A 23,559-nucleotide genomic window follows, 5' to 3' on the forward strand; every position below is an offset into this window, starting at 1 on the left:
TGGCGCCAAATTATTTTGTCAACCGCGATTTTTGTTGCGCGTCTTGACATTTTGGTAAACGATGTTAGACGTATTGCATGCTTTTGTTTTCTTTATTCTCAGTTTGATTATCGCTGATTCGTATTTTTCTCAATTTCTAAAGCTGAGTTGAGGAGTAATTCAATTGAGTTTGAAAGGATTAGGTATCCAAGTAATCCTTTCGTTCGACTTTTTATTAATAATAAAAATATACTTACGTTGCACACAGAGCAGAAGCAATTGAAATCTTTCTACAGAATATATATCGAGTAAGCCAGTAAGGTCTAGAGATACCTTGGGAGGTATTTAATAAGGACTTCGTGTTTGTTAACATGAATAATTAAATAGCCATAGGAAAACAATTACTTAGATACCTAATAACAACTTAATATATTATGTATCCGCATAACAACTAACATCAATGTAATTACGAAAATAACTCCTAAAATTTAATAACATTCAAACAAATCCTAAGCTATCAATTTCGACAAGTATTAGTACAAAAGCTCAATGCTATCCTTGATTACAAAACATTCCTAATTCTTGTGTCGACTGAAATTCAGTATGAAAAGAGACGCGGCATAGAGCGCACGTATTTTATCCCCAAAACTTTCAGTATTTACATTTACGATAAAGTGATAATATTGTATGAAAAAATAATATATGGCTGTTAGTGTGATGTGAACCTTTGGATTGAATATCTAATGCCCGGTGAGGAAGTTATTAGTATTTTATTTCCGACTTTTACATCTAACGTGCGATATTTATCACGTTGGGAGCAATCAAACTTTAATTACAAGTTTGTTAAGTTACATTAACAACCTGATTGGCTATAAAAGTTCGTTGCTTTAATTTATAAACGTGTGTCCAAATTAGTAAAATTTAATTGTCTCATTTTAAATTTGATAGTTGTAGATACTATATCATTTAGTGTACCTATCAGAATATAACTTCAGTATCAAACATTATTTTTCCTGAGCGATAAAAATTGCTAGATTTTTATTTTAAATAATTGTAGAGATGTAGGTACCTAAGTTTACTAAAAAATTAAAAACAATCCCATCCTTAATACTGAATGATATATTCAGAAAAGGGAACCCTGTATCAATAGTTGACCATCAAACTCAAACTCAAACTCAAACTCAAACATTCATTTATTCAATTAGACTACTATTTAGTAGCACTTTCGAATCGTCATTACATAGTATTTTTAACATTTACCACCGATTCGGAAAGCAGTATCTATGGAGAAGAATCGGCAAGAAACTCCATAGTTGCTCTTTTAAATAATGTCAATAAATTTACATAATATGTAACTTATATCTACCTAACTACATAATATGCCAAAGAACTGTCCTGTGGTGTTTACGCAACAACCCTCCATGGGTCTCTATCGTCCATATATTCCTGAATACTGTAGTACGCTCTCTGAACTAGTACATTTTTTATGTAAGTTTTAAATTTAGAACTACTAAACTCTTTAATATTGTGAGGAATTCTATTGTATAAGCGTATACCTTGACCCATAAATGAATTTTTAACTTTAGCTAATCGGAAAAATGGCATTTCAATTCTATTCTTGTTCCTTGTGCCATAATCGTGTCTATCTCCTACTCTTGTGTGTAAGTCAGAGCTTTTGTGTACATGCAAAATATTATTAAATATATACTGTGATGGTACAGTAAGGATACCAGTATTCTTAAAATGATCTCTTAGTGAGTCCCGAGCACGTAAATTATATATAGAGCGAATGGCTCTTTTCTGTAAGATAAATATAGTTTCTATATCTGCAGCCCTGCCCCACAGTAGAATTCCATAGGACATAATGCTATGAAAGTAGCTGAAATAAACCATCCATCCCTCATAAATGTACCTTTTCAATATTTATTTTTATTTTAAACAAAAATAAAATGCAGAGAAATATAAAAATCTTTAATTTTCCTTCACTACACACTAAAATAGGCATTTGCTAATATTTAATCAAAACATACGTTTCCTTTCAAACAACAACTCCATCCTTATATTATCATTTTAATTGGCTTGTTTATGCTGGAGCTAAAATTATACCGCAGCTTTCACCACATGATTTTCATACGCTATAATAATCTGATACGCAATAGTTATGACTTTAGGTTTATTCACGGTTTATTATACATATTCAAAGCGGTTAAGATATTTTAATTCTAGAGCTTTGCTTTTACAAAAAGCTTCTAGTTATGGTTTTTTTAAGTCGACATTTTAGCCACAAGGGTCAGGCAATATAGATAGTTTTAGAATCTTTTCTATCACATATTATAATTCAAAGTAAAATGTAGAGACTACTTGAAAATTTATATAGTAGAACATCACTACATAGTATAAAACAAAGTCGCTTTCTCTGTCCCTATGTCCCTATGTATGCTTAAATCTTTAAAACTACGCAACGGATTTTGATGCGGTTTTTTTTAATAGATAGAGTGATTCAACAGGAAGGTTTTAGTATATAATTTATTATGTTTTAGACAAAGCGGGCGAAGCCGCGGGCGGAAAGCTAGTATTACTTAAGCTAGCACTTAAGTCTAGGACTAGGTATAACGACGTTTTTATTGAATTACTAGTTATTACTAGTTATTATAATATATAGACAGTATTATTCTAAGAGAAACATAATATCGTCTTAAACATGATAGCTAATATACCTAGTTAGCGGTCACACACGTGACCCTAAAGTTTAGTTTAGTAATAGACTAAATTGTTAAGGACCTAAACAATCTAGACTACAATACAAATATTCTGGTAATCCATAGCGAGCACACATGTTGAAGTAAACTTATACAAACTAAATAAGCATTTGATGAAACCAATATTAGGCTGTAATTAGGGATGTAACGATACCGATACCGATACCGATATATCGGCCGATATAATCGGCAAGCCGATATATCGGTATCGCCGATAATAAATCAACCGATACCGATATTTTTTTTATTAAATTCTTTCTTTTCTTTTATGTTTTTGCATTGTATTCATTCATATTGTTTTATTTCTGTTTCTGTAATAGTGTTAAGGAAGAGCGGAACCTCCTGACACAAGCATTTTATTTGCTTACTAGGAGTGTTCCAATCACAAATTTGTTTATGTAAAGGAAAGAAATATATAATTTTGAATTTTTTTAATTTTTAACGTGATAACGTTTTTAAAATCGTTTTAGTCGGGTGACATGTTCATAAACTTGTGTCACACCAAAACCTCACGAGCGCGATCGCAGGTATAAAGAGAGAGAGACGGACCGATCTCCCGTTTCATCTCGAGCGCTGCCACTGCATTATGTTATCACGTAAACATCTCGATCGTAAACCTACTTTACAAACAACCAATTTTTTTGATATCAAAAAATTCAAAAACCCGCGCCCAATGAACGATGCGGGAGGCCGCCCGTGCGTGCGCACTTTGTTTTCTGAAAAAACTCTACCAATAGTAACCTTTGATTAGGTACTGATTGTATGTGTATTACTTAAAGTTTAACTGACTTTGTAAAATAATAATACTAAAATAAATGGTTTTGTTGTTTTTTGATTTGGCATTTTTATTTAAAAGAATACGATTAACAGTTGTCTCTGTTAAATGTTGGTAACTTTTTATGCATAATTCACTATTTATTTTTCTACCAAGCCATCGATATCGGTATCGGTATCGGTATCGCCGATACATTACTACAAATATCGGTATCGGTATCGTATCGGCAAAATCATGTATCGTTACATCCCTAGCTGTAATACTACATAATATAAAACAAAGTCGCTTTTTTATGTCCCTATGTTCCTATGTATGCTTAAATCCTTAAAACTACGCAACGAATTTTGATCCAGTTTTTTTTAATAGAATTATTCTCGATGAACGTTTTAGTGTATAATTTATTAGGTTTTCGAGAAAGCGGGCGCAGCTGCGGGCGGAATGCTAGTCTTAGTATAAAATACAAATTATCAATAATAAACAAGTTTTTCATTTCATGGAAAATATTTGTACATTTTCAACATCTTCATAATTCCATCATTTTATTCACGCACGTCTTAACAACAACTTATACAGGTATATGATACATAATATGCTGGTTTATTCTTCTAATAAATTCTATCCGATATTCTGCTGCGAAAGGCTGCTATGCTTAATGCGATTTTCTGAAGTGGAAAAAGATGAAAGAAACCGACTAACACGTTTACTGAAGAGTGCTTTTAAAGTTTTATTTTGATTCACAAAGGTATTAAAAGCAATGCATGTCCTACAAAATAATCTACCTTAACAAATACTTGTTCGATATCTAAACCACAATCTATCGGTTGGCTCAGTTGGTAGTTAGTGGCCCTGGCTTCCAAGCCAGAGGTCGTGGGTTCCATTCCCACCCGGGGCAAATATTTGTGTGATGAACATAGATGTTTGCTCTGTGGCTGGGTGTTATCTATATAAGTATTTATTTAAAACTAGCGCCCGTGGTACATGTTTACGTTTTCTCAACATAAGAACAATACTCGTACTTCAAGGAATATAATAAAAAAAGAATTATCGAAATCGGTTCAGCCGTTCTCGAGTTATGCGCTTACCAACACATTTTGCGATTCATTTTCATATATAAGAAGATAAGATGATTATATATTATGTATGTTCATCAGCCTTCTGGTTTGCACAACACAAGCGAAAGCTTAGTATATAGATCGTGCCGTGTGTGAAAATTGTCCTGAAAAATAAAGAAATATGAAACATAATCCTTGTCAAATTAAGAGTTCTGTTTTTGCTTTGTAACGCACTACCTGTTAAAATTTACCTCCTTGGTAGAGTGGTTAACGCGTGTACGTACAACCGAGGGGTCCTGGGTTCGATTCCCGGTGGAGATGAAGAAAAAAAAATGTCTCGGTCGGGCAGGACACAGAAGGCCTACACCTACTTTTCCCTAAATAAAATCGATCAGTGAAACAGATGTATAATGCATCTGCCCCTTAACCCACTAGGGGACATGGGACTTCACTTACTTACTTACTTGTTTTAAAATTATAAGAGACACACAACAGATTAATAAGAAGTGTTATTCAAATGTATATAAGTGAAATCTACGATAAATTCATCTCACGATATAAATTCAACAATACAGACAGATTAATGACTTTCATACATTATTTTAACCATTATCCTTGAAAATAGATCATAAATTACTAACGTCTCTAAAAGTCTTGCTGTAGTCAATTTTAAAGATACATAAATCATATTATTTTCTATGGCTTAGTATCTTTTAGATATTAAAGATTTTTTAACGGATTTTAAACGCGATTTATACAGTATATTTAACCCAACATTTTGTAACGTATATTTTTTAACGTCTAATAATAATATTTTCATTATATGCAGTTATTTAATAGTATGTCGCTTTTCATTTATAACAACTGCAATTGCCACAAAACCCGCAAATCCGGTTAAAACGAATTATTTAATTGCAAATGTGCTTTGCGGTGAAAAACATAGATAATGCTGCGGCGAGAACCGACTTTATGACAACGCAAAAAGTATTGAATTGTTATAAGTATTGAATTATTTAAAGGAGCTTTGAAGTTATTTTTATTTTCTGAATATTAACTATTTTAATTATTCCCAGAATAATCTATTCCTAGAATAATGTAGGTCAAGTTTCGCAGAAGTTTCGTAAAAATCATTGTGACATGAAAATTGTAAAATTGTAATGTCTAGATGTAGAGGTGCTTTTACGAGTAGTTTCGTTTTAGACCGGGAGATACTGACACAAAATTTCGAGTCATTTGTAACAAGGATGGCGGTTCTACAGGGGTCTTAGTACGCAATGACAAAAAGAAAAATTATGGTGTGAACGCTGGTACCGGTGGCTTAGTCGCGTGGGCGTTTGTCGAACTCGTCGGAAAAATAGCGAAAGTCAAACGATTTGTAACACAAAAATTTTAGAATTTACCGATAGCCCATAAAAAAGTAGTAGGCGGTAGTGTCATGCCATACTTTTCCGGTGTGACTAAAAGCCCGCCATACCGACGCGAATGTGTTGATTTAAATAAAACAATCATTCAACCATTTGTACCAGGCTAACTTTTGCACAGGTAACTATCGTCGTGCAGCCATTTACGAAAATCGCCATGCCATACTTTTCGGACGATTCCAAATGGTCGCCATACCGCCGAAAATCTGCAAAAAATTTTTATTTCGCCAAACTTTTTGTACCAGTATTGCATTTGGATTTTTGGAGAGTATTTGATAAAATGTGACCAATAATATATTTGCCATACTTCTAGTAGGGGGAAAAAGTGCTGTCATACTTGAAAACTTAATTTATTATTAATTTATATAAGTGAAGATTTCCAACACATAGATCTTTGAAATTTTGTATTTATATTTGTTGATCCTCAAACTTACAGGAAAAATAAGTGCCATACTGTTACAAATCGTTTGACTTTCGCTATTTTCCGACGAGTTCGACTAACGCCCACGCGACTAAGCCGCCGGTACCAGCGTTCACGCCATCGTTTTTCTTTTTGTCATTGCGTACTAAGACCCCTGTAGAACCGCCATCCTGTTACAAATGACTCGAATTTTTGTGTCAGTATCTCCCGGTCTATTTGTATTGTCTGACGTAAGATAATGAAGAACATGTAACTAATTAATTAGTAATTAAATATCTTGTCTATAATTTGATAATATTAATTACTAATAAACGTGTTGATATTACGAGTATGTGTTTAGAAATAATTATCATTAAACAATATGTTCTTTAGCTATTAGGTATATTTGGAAACAATATTTGAATTAAAACTGGAAATGTTTGATATTTATTTTAGCATATTATTTTCTAATTAAAATACCTACATAAAATATATAAAAATGAATCGCAAAATGTGTTGGTAAGCGCATAACTCGAGAACGGCTGAACCGATTTCGATAATGCTTTTTTTATTATATTCCTTGAAGTACGAGGATGGTTCTTATGTAGAGAAAAACGTAAATATTCTGTACCACGGACGAAGCCGGGGCGGACCGCTAGTAAAATATGAAACTGGCTCATAATATAAAAACGGAACATTATTTTTTTATATTAATTCATCATGCTTTCCCATCATTATCTTTTTTCCTTCAATATATAATATACTAGCTTTCCGCCCGTGGCTTCGCCCGCATCGTCTAAAACCTAATAAATAATATACTAAAACCTTCCTCTTGAATCATTCTAACTATTAAAAAAACCGCATCAAAATCCGTTGCGTAGTTTTAAAGATCTAAGCATACGTAGGGACATAGGGACTTTGTTATATGGTACGGGAGCTATTAACGTTGAAAAAGAAGTCATTTTAGTATAGCTGGTTTTTTGATATATTGTTCCTCTAGCTATTTCGGTTAGAGTCCGCGCAGTCTGGCTGGCCGGAGTGGTTGCGTTCAGTAGTGCGCATCTTATCTGCACAGGAAATTATCCTTAATTTAAAGTCATTTTTTAACGCGTAATTTTTAAACTTTTGCCTTTAGATAGATCCATCAATCATAATTTTTTTATTGCAAGACGTTTTTTCCGTTGTTAAATAGGTGCCAGACGCAATTTTTAATTTCGTTTTTATAAAAAATTCAAATTATTTTAGAATGTCTGTAAATTTCATATTATGTTCTTCAAACATAATATAATCTAAAATTAATTAGCCAGACGCTAATTCGATTGTTAAGTATTAAATATGTACAAATAAAAACGTAGTGAAAGTAGGTAAGTATAACAATTTGATGATTGTGTATATGGAGAGATAGTTTAAAGTGCAAGAGAGATAGAAAGGGTCGGCCGCGAAAATTAAATAACAATAAAAAATAACTTCTTTTTTTCGAAAATATACCTAAGATGCATAGAAATTGAATTGTTCCTACTCTAGGATTCCCTGTGTTGTGGGAACAAGTACCTTCCATTGGTACATTTACGGGCTTCGCCCGCGTTTTCAAAGAAAAACCCGCATAGTTCCCGTTCCCGTGGGATTTCCGGGATAAAACCTAGCCTATGTTACTCGTGGATAATATAGCTTTCGAATGGTGAAAGAATTTTTAAAATCGGTCCAGTAGTTTATGAGCCTATTCATTACAATCAAACAAACAAACAAACAAAGCTTTCCTCTTTATAATATTAGTGTAGATATAGCCGGGCGGCCGGCTGGTACCGCCGCAAACGCTACGTCCCGCAATTTTTAAATCTGTAATATCTTCGAAAATATTCACTGAAATCCATGTGTAAAAGGCCCTATAGATCTATATTAAATGAACAATGTATTCAAGGTCTTTAATTGGTTAAGGATTAATGCTGTATTGGTTAAAATCGCTTCGAAAATTAGCCATTATTTGTCGTAAAAAGTAAATGATAAAAAAAGTTATTGTGGGTTATCCATAAGAGATAGACATATACCATCACGGACTTTTCTATAGACCTTTTCAATGTAGTTAGTACATTATTTTGATAAAACTCGTAGGGTGCCTCCGTTTGCACTGTAAGTGGAAAAATTGTAATTATTTACGTAATCACATTAGAAACCTCAAAAATAACAGTAGGTACTTCTCCACTATTTAATGGATGTTATTATACATATAAACCTCCCAATTGAATCACTCTATCTATTTAAAAAAACCACATCGAAATCCGTTGCGTAGTTTCAAAGATTTAAAGAGACATAGGGACAGAGAAAGCGACTTTTTTTTATACCTACTATGTAGTGATGATGATAACAATATTAATTCATTAATCTTAATTCTTAATATATATACATAAATCTCGTGTCATAATGTTTGTCCTCAATGGACTCCTAAACCACTTAACCGATTATAATAAAATTCGCACACCATGTGCAGTTCGATTCAACTTGAGAGATAGGATAGTTTATACATGTAGGTACCACGGGCGAAGCCGGGGCGGACCGCTAGTATACCTACCTATATAAATTCATGCTAACTACTTTAGTTAAATTCAATACAAACTTAAACATGCGTGTGTGTGTGTGTTCACGTGTGTGTGTCGTGTGTGGTGTGGTGTGTGTGTGTTGTGTGTGTGTACGTGTGTACATCAATAATATTGAAACAAACTTTCTAGTTGTTTACAGATGATGGAATATTGGAAAACAATAACAACTCCTTAGACGATAACATAAATAATTCTGACAGTGTGAGGAAAGATGATGATGATGATGATTATGAAGATGGCTTTTTAAATTTAACAATGTAATTGTTTAACCTTCATTGATAAAGTTTTTATTCCATTCTTTTCAATGTATGGTAACTTTAATTTATTTTTCACTTTTATGTTTATTTTTTTTCATTTAAGCTTTTATTTATAAGAACAAGTGTAAATAATATTGTATTCTTGCAATTATTTCCTGTCGCATAGTTAAAATACACTAGCTGATGAGCTGCATGCTTCATTACTTTTTTTTATTTATACACATTATTTAATACTTAACAATCGAATTAGCGTCTGGCTAATTAATTTTAGAATATATTATGTTTGAAGAACATAATATGAAATTTACAGACATTCTAAAATAATTTGAATTTTTTATAAAAACGAAATAAAAAATTGCGTCTGGCACCTATTTAACAACGAAAAAAACGTCTTGCAATAAAAAAATTATGTCTAATGGATCTATCTAAAGATAAAATATTAAAAATTACGCGTTAAAAAATGACTTTAAATTAAGGAAATTATCCTGTGCAGAAGAGATGCGCACTAAAAAACGCAACCACTGCGACCAGCCAGACAGCCCGGACTCTAACCGAAATAGCAAGAGGAACAGTATATCAAAGAACCAACTATACTAAAATGCTCACTTGTCAACGTTGGTAGCTCCTATACGAATATACCATGTGATTGGCGATGAAATAAATTTTAGTCTAAACTATGCATTATTGTATTTATTTTTCAGTTTCCAGCTTAATTATAATGTAGAATATTACATAGATCTTACGTATGTAAATAATATTAATTTATTTCATTGACATCTTCATATGATATTCTGATTTTGTAGTTTTCATAATATTTTTATTCGATATACCCTTGTGTAATACGTGGATGAACATTAGTATATATAAGTACCTACATGTATTTATAATAAAAATGAAAAGCTAAATGTGTTAAAAAAACTCGAAATGGCTGAACTGATTTCGTTATTTTTTTATAATGTTCCTTGAAGTACGAGGATCGTGTTTATGGAGAGAAAACGTAAACAAGTACCACGGACGAAGCCGGGGCGGACCGCTAGTAACAATGTTTACGCACTACTTATTTTTGTTATGACCAAAATCAACTACAACTAAATATAAATATGTAGAGATGTTACGAAAACATAACACTCGTTAAATGTTGTGTCACACAATACGTAGGTATATACAATATACGTATAATATAATATGTATAACGTTGTTTGTGGAAGGAAAATTTATAAGTTGTAGGGATGCGATGCCGCATGCTGATTATTATATCAATAGCGTTTATAACTATGTCATGTGTGGTCATGTATAAAACAAAGTCGCTTTCTGTCCCTATGTCCCTTTGTATGCTTAAATCTTTAAAACTACGCAACGGATTTTGATACGGTTGTTTTTAATAGATAGAGTGATTCAAGAGGAAGAGTTTAGTAGGTATATAATTTATTAGGTTTCAGAAAAACCAGGCGAAGCCTCGAGCGGTAAGCTTGTTTATAAAGTAAAAAACACTATCAACAAGCATAAAGATGCTTAGATCTTTGAAGTTTCAAGTACTGTAGAGCTTTTGTGTCGGTTTTTCTTTATAATCTAGTGACTAGTCGTTTAAAAATAACTCTTATTAACAATGAAATAAGTCTATTTTAGTTTGAGAACATTACTAAATAGTTACTATGTATAAGTTGCATACGCTACCTTGTATTTAAAAATAACATGAATTAGTTCTGTTTTAATTGTAGGGTTGGAACGTCGCTGTAATTATTTTAATGACAAACATTTTTGTAAAAGGTTCTAAGTAAGGTTACCACAAAAGATCGGCGCCGCAGTGGAATATTTAAGTTCGTTTTATTCAGTTTATGAGTGAAGGCGTAAATATAATTTGGATAAAAAATACATGTGATAAAAAACTTAAAATGGTTTTTTCATTGTTAATAAAGTCCATGAATATTTTTTTATGAGTTTCTGCATTTCTGTTTCTGATTTCTATAAATAACGATATTCATTATTCAGAGACAATGACAAAATAGTAAATACATATTATTATAATAAACAAACATCGAATGTAAAAAAATAAAGCAGGTAATGTCTTTTAGTGGATAAAAGCTTTTTAAATTGGGAAAAAATAACTAAAAATAAAAAGTTTTATCGTTACCAGTAGTTTTAAAACCTACTCATTTCAAATAAACAAGGACACAATAAAATCTTTCCTCTTCATAATAATAACGTAGATTATAACAAGGCAGTGTGTAACTACCCTAAGCTTTCATACCTTAATCTCATACAACCCCAGCTTATAAGTTAGGCGATATCATTAATTTCGCGCTGAGTATTAAACGAGTAATTTTATTACTATAATTAAGAGACGTTTACGGTCTTTGAATATTATGTCATAAAATTTGTAGTAAGCATCTACTTAATTGGAATGATTTAATATTAAAATATACGTTTACGTTATTCCTCCGTGGTATTTATTATTTAACGCACCGTTTCCCTTCATTAAGTTCCAAATTAAACTAATAATAAAGTAAACCTATTCCTATTACCTACAATTAAATATGCATAATATAGTTGGTATGTTTGTTTTATTGAATAATTGTGTACACAAACGATGGAGGTCAGTGTATAGTATAATAACAATGGTTGAAGACATTTGTTGAGAATGAAGTAGCAGAAAAACATATAAAGTAAAGGAAATCGTAAACCTTTTTTGTTTTAGCAGCTTCATACTGTTTTTTATATGAATAAATCCTTTTTTGTCAAGATTAAAAACTATATTTGATGGAAACAGGTGCAATGGCTTAGACATAATATGCACTACCTACCTTTAAAGTAGTATCGGTATGCCAACAAAAATCCAAATTACTTGAATAGGTATAAAACAATTAAATTACATAACTTTTATGAAACAATAAAAGTTATGTAAATAAATAGATAGCACCAAAAAAAAATTTAATTTGAAAGCTCTTTAAACCAACACGCAAACATACTATAACTTAAGTACCTGAGTCCTAACGTTGATTCGATTCAGTACAACAACCACGTCCATTGAATACATATTGATTTTATTTGTTCAACAAAATATGATCGAGCTTCGAACTGAAGTAGAATATCGATGAGGCGTTATCAAACTCATTTGAGATAAGAATTATCGAGCGTTTGTTATACAAATTTTTCATAGACATAATAATGTAGACTTTATTCAAAGATTCGTGTTATGAATTATTTATAAGAGTCAAAATGTGAAAAATATAATTTATCGTTTCAATTATTATTAAAGATATTCTGGCAGGTGTTGACTTTGGCTGCTTAAAATGTAGGAAGCTCACGAAATGATTACTTTTAAGTAACTTTGAAAGTTATCATTTTTCAGTTTTTACTGTATATTGCATGCGTGTAGTTTTTATAGCAAATATTCAATAGTATATCGCTAATAGCTTATGCAGTATTTTCATCGAAATTATGAATTCATTGAATTGAATGTCATTTTTGATCGAAAAGCTTCTTTGTATAAACCAAAAAGAACACGCTCTACCTGCTAAATTAAAGCTCCTTTGTGGAAACACATACATAAAAGTAGAAAAAATGCATTTAAATTTATTGATTCGCACCAACATTACAAAATAACAAACCAATAATTAATCCTGAAAGACGGTCCAATAAACTTTTATTCATTTGTAGTATTGTCCAGACATTTTAACACTAACATTTGCTTATCCGAAACCCATTGCTATCCATGTAGAAACACATGGAATAAGTGTGAGTGTGGATAATTACCCCTATGACCCTTATCAAATACATATATATACGAAAATATGGTTCAACTTCCCTTTTACCCCTAATCCTATAGATAAGAATTGCTCGCAAACTATACATCAATATCGCAAGAGATCATTTTCGATTTTACTATTGTTGATTTTACTAACAACCTTATGCTAATTTAACAAACACAACAGTGTAAGCTCTTAGTGTGCGTCCACACTGAATGCGCGGTGGCGGCGGCCTAGGCGGGCGCGACGAGCGGGCGCTCGCGGTGGCCACACCGACGCGCGAGCTCAAGTAGCGGTTCGACGTTTTTCGGGTGTTGCAAACTTTGGACGATTTGCTATTTTTACTGGACAGTCCGATTTTGAGATGAGATCATTATAGAAGTTGTACACGAAATAAATAAAACAGAGGAATAACGGGTGAATCTTATATGAAGAATTGAGATTATACCCTACAAAATTACTGTGGTGTTTATAAGTGTTTTAGATTGAATCGCACTTATAAATAAAGAAGTTTCACTTCAACAGTTAAGTATTTATGCTATTTTATGAAAAACAATAAAGGATATAATAATTAATATAAGAAGTCGAGCGACAAGACCGAACTGGTTTGATACCCCCGCCGTCCGCGCATTGGGTCGCTTGCTGACTAGGCCCGTAGTGTGGCCAGAACGCGCGGATAGGAGAGTTTGAAAACTACGCGCGCTGGCTCGCTCATTACCGTCGCACTAGGCTTCCGCCATAGTCATTTCAATGTGGACGCAAAGGCGCGTTTCATACGTTTGATATTTCGCGCCCGCCGTCGCAACCGCGCTAGGCTCGCAGTGTGGACTTGCACTTATAAGTAATGGAACAATTAAACGACATCTTTGGTTTTGAATAACTTATGTCAATTAGTGTTTCTGATTATAACAAGCTCAATTTAATGAGATTGAAAATAAACTTTAGTAGAAACTATACATATGTTATTCTCTTTGTTTTTGTTTTTGATAAATTTGTTCAAAATAATTTATCATTTCTAATATTTTAAATACTAGAGAATACGAGTAAAGTACAATTGACATAACTTTATCAATCTACGCAATTATTCTCTTTATCTTCTTCTAAGTAGTCTTAATAGGTAACGCAACTATTTCAAGAAATAACGAAGAATGCAATAAGCACATTCAAAACATCATGTTCGAGTTAATAAAACTACTCGGAAACTTTCAAAGCATTCTTGCTATTCTATAAACGCGCTGGAATAGAATTTAAATGGGAATGTAAAGTTCTCAAGTCTTTTACTTAATAATGTTTTTAATTTGACTGGTTGTTTGTTACAATTCTAAACTTTCAACAATAGTTCTGTAAACCGATTCTGAAACAGTGCATTTTTCTGTTCCTTTACCTTTATTAAAATAAAATTTATTTTCATCACATTATACATTTATTTTTAACTAGTGGTCCGCCCCGGCTTCGCCCGTGGTACATGTTTACGTTTTCTCTACATAAGAACCATCCTCGTACTTCAAGGAATATAATAAAAAAAAGAATTATCGAAATCGGTTCAGCCGTTCTCGAGTTATGCGCTTACCAACACATTTTGCGATTCATTTTTATATATAAGATTATAATAATAGCTTTTTTTATAATTCTACGCTTGGAAACCACTAGTTTTCTTGATTATTTTTTGTGATCCTTTAGACAAACAGTTCATCTTTTGCTTGTTAATGATTGCAAAACATTTTTTTGTATTTTTAATTAAACGTGGTAGAAAATACCATAATATTTATACATTAACTTTTTAAATAAAAACGTAGACATTCGAATTACATTTAATCTCACAACAATTTAATCCAAATAATCTTAATAACAAAACCCATTAATGCAGTACTTCACGCATCAGCAATGTGGTCCAGAAAGCAGTCGGTTTGCAGCGCTGTGAGCGGCGTGTCCAGGGGGGAGGAGTGTATGGGGGAACTCTATCCTTTCGCTATTGCTTTAAGGGTGCGGGTGTTACAGGTAATCTTAATAATATATATAAATCTCGTGTCACAATGTTTGTCCTCAATGGACTCCTAAACCACTTAACCGATTATAATAAAATTCGCACACCATGTGCAGTTCGATCCAACTTGAGAGATAGGATAGGTTTTATCCCGGAAATCCCACGGGAAAGGGAACTATGCGGGGTTTTCTCTGAAAACGCGGGCGAAGCCGCGGGCGGAAAGCTAGTATTTTATATGTCTGTATTAATTATGGATACTCTACATTTTACAAGGAAACTTAATGTTATTATAAAGTCTTTATTTATTTATATGAGCACTTCCTTTACATAAAAAAATGGACGCGCCAATTAAGTAAAATAAGCTCCTATGTGTCAATGTTTATTTTATTTATTTATTTTAATTGGTTGACTAAAGTCTAGACTCTAGGTGAAGTCAATAATTGTACATAAAATTCATTTTATTTTCATAAATTCATAAGACAAGTGCTAAATTAAACAATTCTGAGTACATAATATTATCATTATTTTGTTTCAATAAAATAACGTAAACACGAAAAAGCGATGTAGCAAAAAATTAAACCGAGGCTAATCCAATTATCAATTATTTGCACAAAAATATAAAACTGAACATTCGTTTTATGCTTTTCGTCTAACAATTTAACTTCTGTACCAAAATAGAATAAAATAAATGATTTTATTTGTATTTATTTTCAACACGATTTACTAGGCCATGAACTTGGTAAAGACAATTGTAATCGTTAATTTAAGTAGTAATTACAAGCAATTTAAGACTAGAAGATATCTTAAATTTAAATTGAGCAATTAACTTTTGAAGAAGATAAAATATTTTAAAAACAAATCGCTCTAACCATAATAATCATAAAAACGATAAAACGACCAAGACATGAAGACATTTAGATTCATAAAGCAAATTCCATTTTTAAATAATTCCAAAATTACATTGAGATAATATTACTACGTATGGAGGAGACACCACGAACAAAATCTGTGCGCCATTTTTTTGCTCTAACTAAGTTTTAAAAATTATTATTTAGTTAGGTACTTAACGATGAAAGTTATTCCTTTGCACTTTTCCGTATTATTTGTATTATTTGTGCAATATCATAACACACACGAAGGTATGTTTGATGCGTTTCACTTTAAAACCATTAAAAAATACCGCTCAACATACGTCACATGACGTATGTTGAGTGGAACATAAGTGATGTAGGCGGTGTCGTCTCCTATTAATATTATCTCAATGCAAAATTATAATATTTTATAGTCAATCCTTAATACCAGACGAAACATTTCATTTTTCTACCAATATATTTCACACAAAACATTTGAATGCTTGCCAACAAAAGCTTAAGAGCATTATTTATTATTCATATTGGTTTACACACAGGTTTATGTAGATGACGATGAAATATTAATAATTTATTTGACAGAGCTCGTAAATATGATAAAATTTTACAACACTTGCTTTTCAACAACTTGAGGTTATAAAAAATATGTATTTTGGGATGATTAGAATTATGTCTTGTTTTTACTTGTTCTATCCCTTGTGCTTATATTTTATTGTAATAATTAAAAGCTTTATTATTTAATATTATTACATTATTTCCAAGGAGACAGTTTACCAAGAAAATGATCTGTTTTACCCTATATTTTCGACAACCTCTTAGAACTTACGTCTTACACAGTAGAACATAAATATCTATTGTGAGCAAGTACAATTTCATTTAAGTACTTTAAGTAGTTTACTTTTTTTAAACTTTATCTACCAATCAAAACCATTTTCCATACAGATTGTGTGCGGTATAGGAGGTCTGGTAGTCGGTGCTGTCGGCTGGTTAGAGGAGAAGCAACGACCAGTCCTGGGGCTCGGTGTACCTGCTGGTGCAATCACAGTGCTTGCTGCTGGTAATTCAGAATTATTTGAAGTTATTTAGCCCTGGCTAGTTTGTGCACTTTTTGATTAGGAAACACTTTATGACTTCGTACCACCGACCGCGACATGCTAATGTTATGAATTGAATTTTTTCGAAGTAAAAATGTATTTAGTCGCGTTGAAACGTCGTTTTTGTTAGGGATAAATTATATGAGTTTATGAGAGAGAAAAATAATAAAATTCCAAAGTATAAGTATAAGTTTTCATGTCTTCTTACATTTTTATATAGGTAGGGTCTGTTATTATAAGTAGATATTAAAAGTAAAAATAAGCTATAAAACTCCAGTATGTATAGAACGTTATATTTTACTTGAAAGAAGAACTTAAAATGTAAAATAAAAATAAACTTGCTTAAAGTATGAAATAAATTTTATTATGAACCAACCGAATTATTACTCACTTCAACGTTTGTGTCTGGAACGAAGTGTCGTAAAATAGTTTTGAAATAGTGCTCATAAGTAGATTTCCTAGTAAAAGCGAAAATATCTCGATCATAACTTCTGTCCATTAAACTTTATGCTTTTCAACTTATAAATGATAACTTTAGTCTAAAAGAAATAAGTCGACTGTTTTGCAATTATTTTCTATATTCATAAATTTTATATTTTTTGTCAGTTCTCTAACTCATTTAAATTCGAATATAATTTCTTAAATATTTGTAGAATAATAAGTTCTATTTAAACTGAACTGATTTATATGTATTAAATGATACAATTTTGAACCAAAAGTTTATCTTATAAGTTCAGTAGTAACATAATGGGCCTCATTAAAACTTAAACCTTTTAAATATTCAATAATTTTATTACAATAATATCTAAAAATATGTATTTTTATTCTCTTCAACTAGACTTATTTTTAAAGAGCTTTTGGTTTATAAATAAGCTTTCTAAAAAGATGATTTTGTAAAACGAATTGTGACACTTTTCTTTCTAATTGGTACAGGATTCTATTTCTGGTTGATTTTCACAAAAAAGTTATAAAGAAGACTCACTCCTAAAGAAAATTGATCAAAGAATCAATATGCCCTAAATCTCACTAGGGCCACATGATACCAAAGATTTCATTTCACAGCACTATCAGTGTACTACAGCCGAGGCTTCGGAGGCTGGGTCTCTGCTCGAACTCAATCATCAAGATCCTGGGGGTCACCCTGGAGGGTCCTGGGTCCTTCACCATGCGCTGCTGTTCCCTTGACAATACTCTGGATAGCTGCTACAGGCGCTCATGTAGCCATGTTCACGTTTTGTATACGATCGCTGATGAATCTTGGGTAAGTTGATAAGATTTTTTACAAGAAACTAAGTTAACAGATTTCATATTCATACGCGAACAAGAATTGGAAGTTAGTTATTGTTTCTAGCTTATTTTATATTGTCTGTGCTAGTTGCTACCTCACCTTAAAAATTATAATGTGACTTACCTACTTGGCTACTAACTTAAAATTTTCTCGCCTTACTCATCTTACAGGTAAAAATTCGAACATAGTAGGTAATAGTTAGTATTCTGCAAGATATTGATATAGAAATTCGTATTGAGATCTTAAATACAACAGCATACCAATTTTTAAATACAATGTTTTTAAATAAAATTAAATACAAAAAAACACAAACAGGCAAAAGCAAATCCTATTTCCTATTTTCGTACTTATCCAGTTGTGGACGAAACATTCTACAAAAACAATTCCCAGTTATTTCCAAATAAAATGCAAAAAGAATCGTCAGAGCCGGTTATTGAAACAGTTGTCCGCGCTATTGAGTGTGGTTTCCAATTTCCTTTCACAGTACATTTCAAATACCTCGTTTTTCGTTTCAAATTTTTATTCGTATACAACTCGGACTAAATGCATGCAAGCAAGCGAGATACGTTATTTGTAGTTATTTTGAACATTCTAGTTTATACAACTTCGAATAAAAGAATAATTTGTACCAGCTATAACTGGGTAATAAAATAATAATCTGCTTTTCTTTATCCCCTTATGCCCAACCGATCTTCTATAGCAAGATAACGAGCTATTGGCATTTTCAATAGTTGAGGTAACTGAGTTCTGTAAAGCAATAAAATAAAGAAGTTTAATCTGATATTTTAGATTTATGACATTCAAAGGGTTATTAATATATTTTTAAAGAATAGAATAACATCGGGTGGCCTAGTGGCCAGGCGTCGCTCCGTATAGGCGGAAGACGCGAGATTATTTAAAAATCAATAGCAGAAATCGTTTCAAAAACGAAAAAAAAATACTCATTAACAAGAGAAACTCATAAAATTATTGTATTGTCACTTATCAAGGATCGGCCTTGATAAGTGTTCAAAGTTTGAATTAAATCTGTCCGTTTAAAGTGGGTCAAAATGCAGTCTAAACAAGTTGGATACATACAAACATACAGCTTAAGTAGGCGTGTTAAAACGCGCTGTGTTTACGTTCTCTTCTTAATAATTCTTAATTCTCTATAGAAAAATATTTCAATACAGGTGCGGCACAAGAACATGTATAGGTGTAGCAGTTGCCCAGTTGACTTTCTCTATAACAACGTTGGCCACAGCAGTCTACATGGTGCACCTGGATCTGAGGTTCGATGCCGCGTTGTCCCCACCACGGCAAAATGATGGACAGACTTGTACCGCTGTGTCTATGGTATGTAGCTTTTTGTCTATAGACATTTTGATGTTGTTTAATATCACGTAAAGACTTTGATATCTCTTGTCTCTTTTCATCTAGGTTTTCTTGTATTTCGTAGGTAGTAACAGAATTCATTGTTTTGATTGGTTCCTTTTCATTCATTTTAAACACAGTTAATACCTACTTATAATGTGTAATAAGCTACAGCTTTTTTTTTATATTTTAAATTTGTAGATATTGTTATTGTGTTTCTGCTGAAATAAATAATTTTTCGTTTGTATTTTTTCATTTTCATTAAAATAACAAACAAAGCAAAACTTAAGTATAGCTTTAGTTCGATAAAGGATCTTTAAAATTAATTCACCACTTTTAAAGTAGTCAGAGTTTTCATTAATTACTGCCTTATATTTAGTACTTCTCACTTCGCAAACAGAACCTATAAACCGAACTTATACGGTCTATAGACTCTTTCAATTTCAATTCACTCGAGTCAATAGCCCCTAACAAAAAGTTCCATCCACAAATGGCCATTACCAGTTTAGTAATAAATCTACATATCCACGCCCTAGAGACGCCCAAGGTGAAAGTACATTAATTAATTCACATCGCACGTGATCATCATGCTAATAAGATTATGCCTATCAGGGAACATAATTACTAATGGGCGTATATGGAGTACGTGAATATATTTCTTGGAAATTAATTAGATTCATTATACTTTGACTCTGGTTATGGGTATTCATCCTTGTATTGTCTCGCGCGTAAAGAAGAGTTACTTACAAAAAAATAAGAATATACAAGAACTTAGGTTGTTTTAGGAATATTGTTTAAAAATGTAAATATAAAAATCTTGTAAAATAATCTGAGTTGAAAACTCTGAAATAATATAAATATGTTGATGTTATTTCCACATAAATCAAGAAATAAAATTCAGACATGTACGAAAATGTTCATTCTAATAATATAAAGCTCTATCTTGTCTATTTATAGTATTTTCAGAAGGGTGAAACTCTTAACGGGTTTGACTTTGAGATAAAAATAAAAGGAATCTTACTAACTCAGAAATTTAATGGAATAGATTAATACGACGACGGTAAAGTCAAAAATATAAACAGTTTTCTTTAATTAATTCCAAAATCTAGGCTTTTATTTTAATAGATATGCACTTTAATATATTTAAAATTATTTCTACAGGTTCCCTTAACGTCGATAGCCATAAACAGTGGGAACAGTGGCGAAACCGCTCCTGACACCAGTCCCCTCAACAAGGAGAAAGAGCCACAGCCGCCAGAACCGCCTACTTGATGCAGAAATACCGCTTAAGTGTAGAAAAGTGTACAGTTAATGCGTAATTTTTATCTCCATAAGGCAGCTTTTTATAATCAATGTAAACTCGTTTAAGATGATAAAGAAATAAAATCGGAAAGACTTGTATTGAAATTGAGAAAAGTTTACTGTGAATCTGATAGAATATGTTAAAGGTCAGTTATTTGATAAGGTATAGCTTCAAAATACATGTGTTGTATAAAGGAACAACTTTTGGTGTAAAATTTTAACTTATACAATTTCTTAAATATTTTTTATCTACAGAAAGCAAAAGTTTTTTTAGTCAATACAAATAAGGCAAATTTAGCTTCCTCAGAAGGGATCTCTTTACCAAAGTTATTTTTAAGATGTTTTATTGTATTAATCACAGAATTATTATTGAAGAACTTGTGAAAATATTTTGATAAGTGTTTTTAATTCTGATGTACTTACCTATAACAAAATTTTACGGAATATAATTTGTATATCTTTTAAGATCTTTTATATACCTTACAGAAATACTCAAATTGAATTGCATTCATCTTAATAAATTTCATCATTGTATTCAAAGATTTCAGAAGCAGTTTTGTATGTTGTAAAATAAATTGCTTATTCCATAATTACCACTTAATTTTACGAAAGTTCCTAATGTAAATAAATGTAAATACTTTATGCGGATGTAAATAAAATGTTAAATTTATCGCAAGCTTATTTCGAGGCACATTCTTTGAAATGCTATTAACTCGGCCACCAATATTTACTCGGTCTTGAAAGACAGTAAATAAACAGTTAAAAGATATTAGATGGAGTTTGAGTTGTTCCTTGATCTTTTCTATCGTTATTATTGCAAAGCTGTCGACATCTCCATTAGAAGAGTTTAATTCTGTACAATTATGAACTGCATTAAGTGCGCTGCGTCGTTTCATTCTTCTAGTAATCCTTCAGATTTCACAAAGAATGAGAGTTGCAAGTGTAAGTTAATGTTTTCATAGAATTTCAAAAATAATACAAGACCTCTTCCTATTATGATTTGTTTTAAGTATATAATGGTTGTTTTAAGTATACTAAATAATTAACTTTCTACTTCTTCACCTAAGACTTTTATTGTGCAATAGTATACGGCTGTATCAGATGGTTTTTCTACGACAGATTTTACGACCGAAATGTGAATTCATGACTCATTAATGAGGAATGCTATGCGATAGAATCTCAGGTGTATTCATTATGAAGTGGAATATATAATGATTTCAAGCTTCGAAATGTAATATTAAAAAGACAATAAAATAATACAAATATTCATAAGTATACTTTCTTTCGATCAATGTATCTGTGCTAGTAAAAGGGTAGACGAATATTCTTTACGTTAAGTGAACTCTTATTAATAATTACCGACCATCGAAATTCTTAATGAAATTTAAAAATGCATTTTTCTTTGCTCATTTCGCTAAAAGCAAAATTAGCATTAAAGATCTCTCAAGTCTTCGATTAAATGAGGTCGAAATATTCATAGAGAATATATTTTAATAGAATATAAAATTGGCTTGATGCGTAACAAAGAAAGCAAAATGTACATTTTCTTCTTTCGATACTAATACTGCATAAAGCTTTATTATTTTAGCTCTCAGTATAACTTTATTATAATTCCCGACGGTGGAAGATTCTGGAGAGAAAATGTAGCAAATTCTTTTGCTATCTAGTTTTGAGATTAATATTATATCCTGAAAAGTTATAGGGAACGTGGTATACATAATTTAACTTGTTAAGAGAAACTGAGTTAGAGACCATATGCATTTATATTCTATGGTATACGTATACTATTGTATACAAGGCAATATTAATAAATACCTCCATGTTTTGTTCGACGTGTCTAAGCCTGAATCTTTAGGGATTCAGGCGGTATAAGCTGAAGCTTATTTTATTTCTGTCCTTTTGTCATTTTCTGTTTATGAGAAATGAATGAAGTTAATTAGATCACACATAAATAACTATAACATAATAGGTGATAATAGACTATTACAATATTATTCGAAATGTTTTTAAACAGTGCTTATTAGATTGAACCAACTTTACTTAATTTTTGCTTCCATGTACGCTTTTCACTCATACTATGTATTGTTTCTTTTCCGCCTTTTTAGGTAAGATTAGACGTCTGATATTAAGCTTTACGTGCACTATGAGTGCCTGTCTTGAATTCAAAGCAATCTTCGTAACGGCAAAGCTGTATTTGATACAACAACTGCTGCAGGGAACTGATTTTATACGAAGCGACTTAAATAAGTAAGTACCTACTTATTTAAGCTTACGCTTTGTCTTTTTCAAAATGAAAAAGCGGCAGCAGGGAATAAAAATAAATTTTCTAACCCCGCAATCACCTCCCATGAAAATATACGTTTATGATTCACATTTTTGTACAGCAAACACGGAGTATAAAATTAATAATTCTACGAGTTTCTTGGTTCTCAACAATCTACGTTATTATCCACTCACGTGTATATATATAAATTGGATCCAAACTTGATTGTAGCTGTAAAATATTATTGTACTGAAGTAGAAAAGAAACTCGCTAACAGATGAAATTACGTCGACAAAATATATTTACTTTTGAAGCTATTACGATTAGGAAAATAGATATTACTTCATTACTGTGGGTGGAATTTTATTTATATATTCATTTCTTTCGTTTTTGAAGTAATAAAATATTTTATGTAATCTGTAA

General features: G+C 31.6%; 1 protein-coding gene across 1 annotated transcript; it reads left to right on the forward strand.

Moving 5' to 3' along the window:
* Positions 1-605: 605 nt before the first annotated feature.
* Positions 606-21,630, forward strand: LOC149908591 (uncharacterized). Its single transcript, XM_090102318.1, has 6 exons — positions 606-729; positions 14,851-14,981; positions 16,779-16,893; positions 17,993-18,191; positions 19,391-19,553; positions 20,733-21,630. The coding sequence occupies exons 1-6, from the start codon at positions 723-725 to the stop codon at positions 20,841-20,843; spliced, it is 726 nt and encodes a 241-aa protein (XP_089958444.1). The 5' UTR covers positions 606-722; the 3' UTR covers positions 20,844-21,630.
* Positions 21,631-23,559: the final 1,929 nt, after the last annotated feature.

The sequence above is a fragment of the Colias eurytheme genome, chromosome 5, assembly GCF_061535395.1.
Source record: "Colias eurytheme isolate Ceu_HAF_F1 chromosome 5, ilColEury1 Martin Lab GWU primary, whole genome shotgun sequence".
Taxonomy (NCBI): domain Eukaryota; kingdom Metazoa; phylum Arthropoda; class Insecta; order Lepidoptera; family Pieridae; genus Colias; species Colias eurytheme.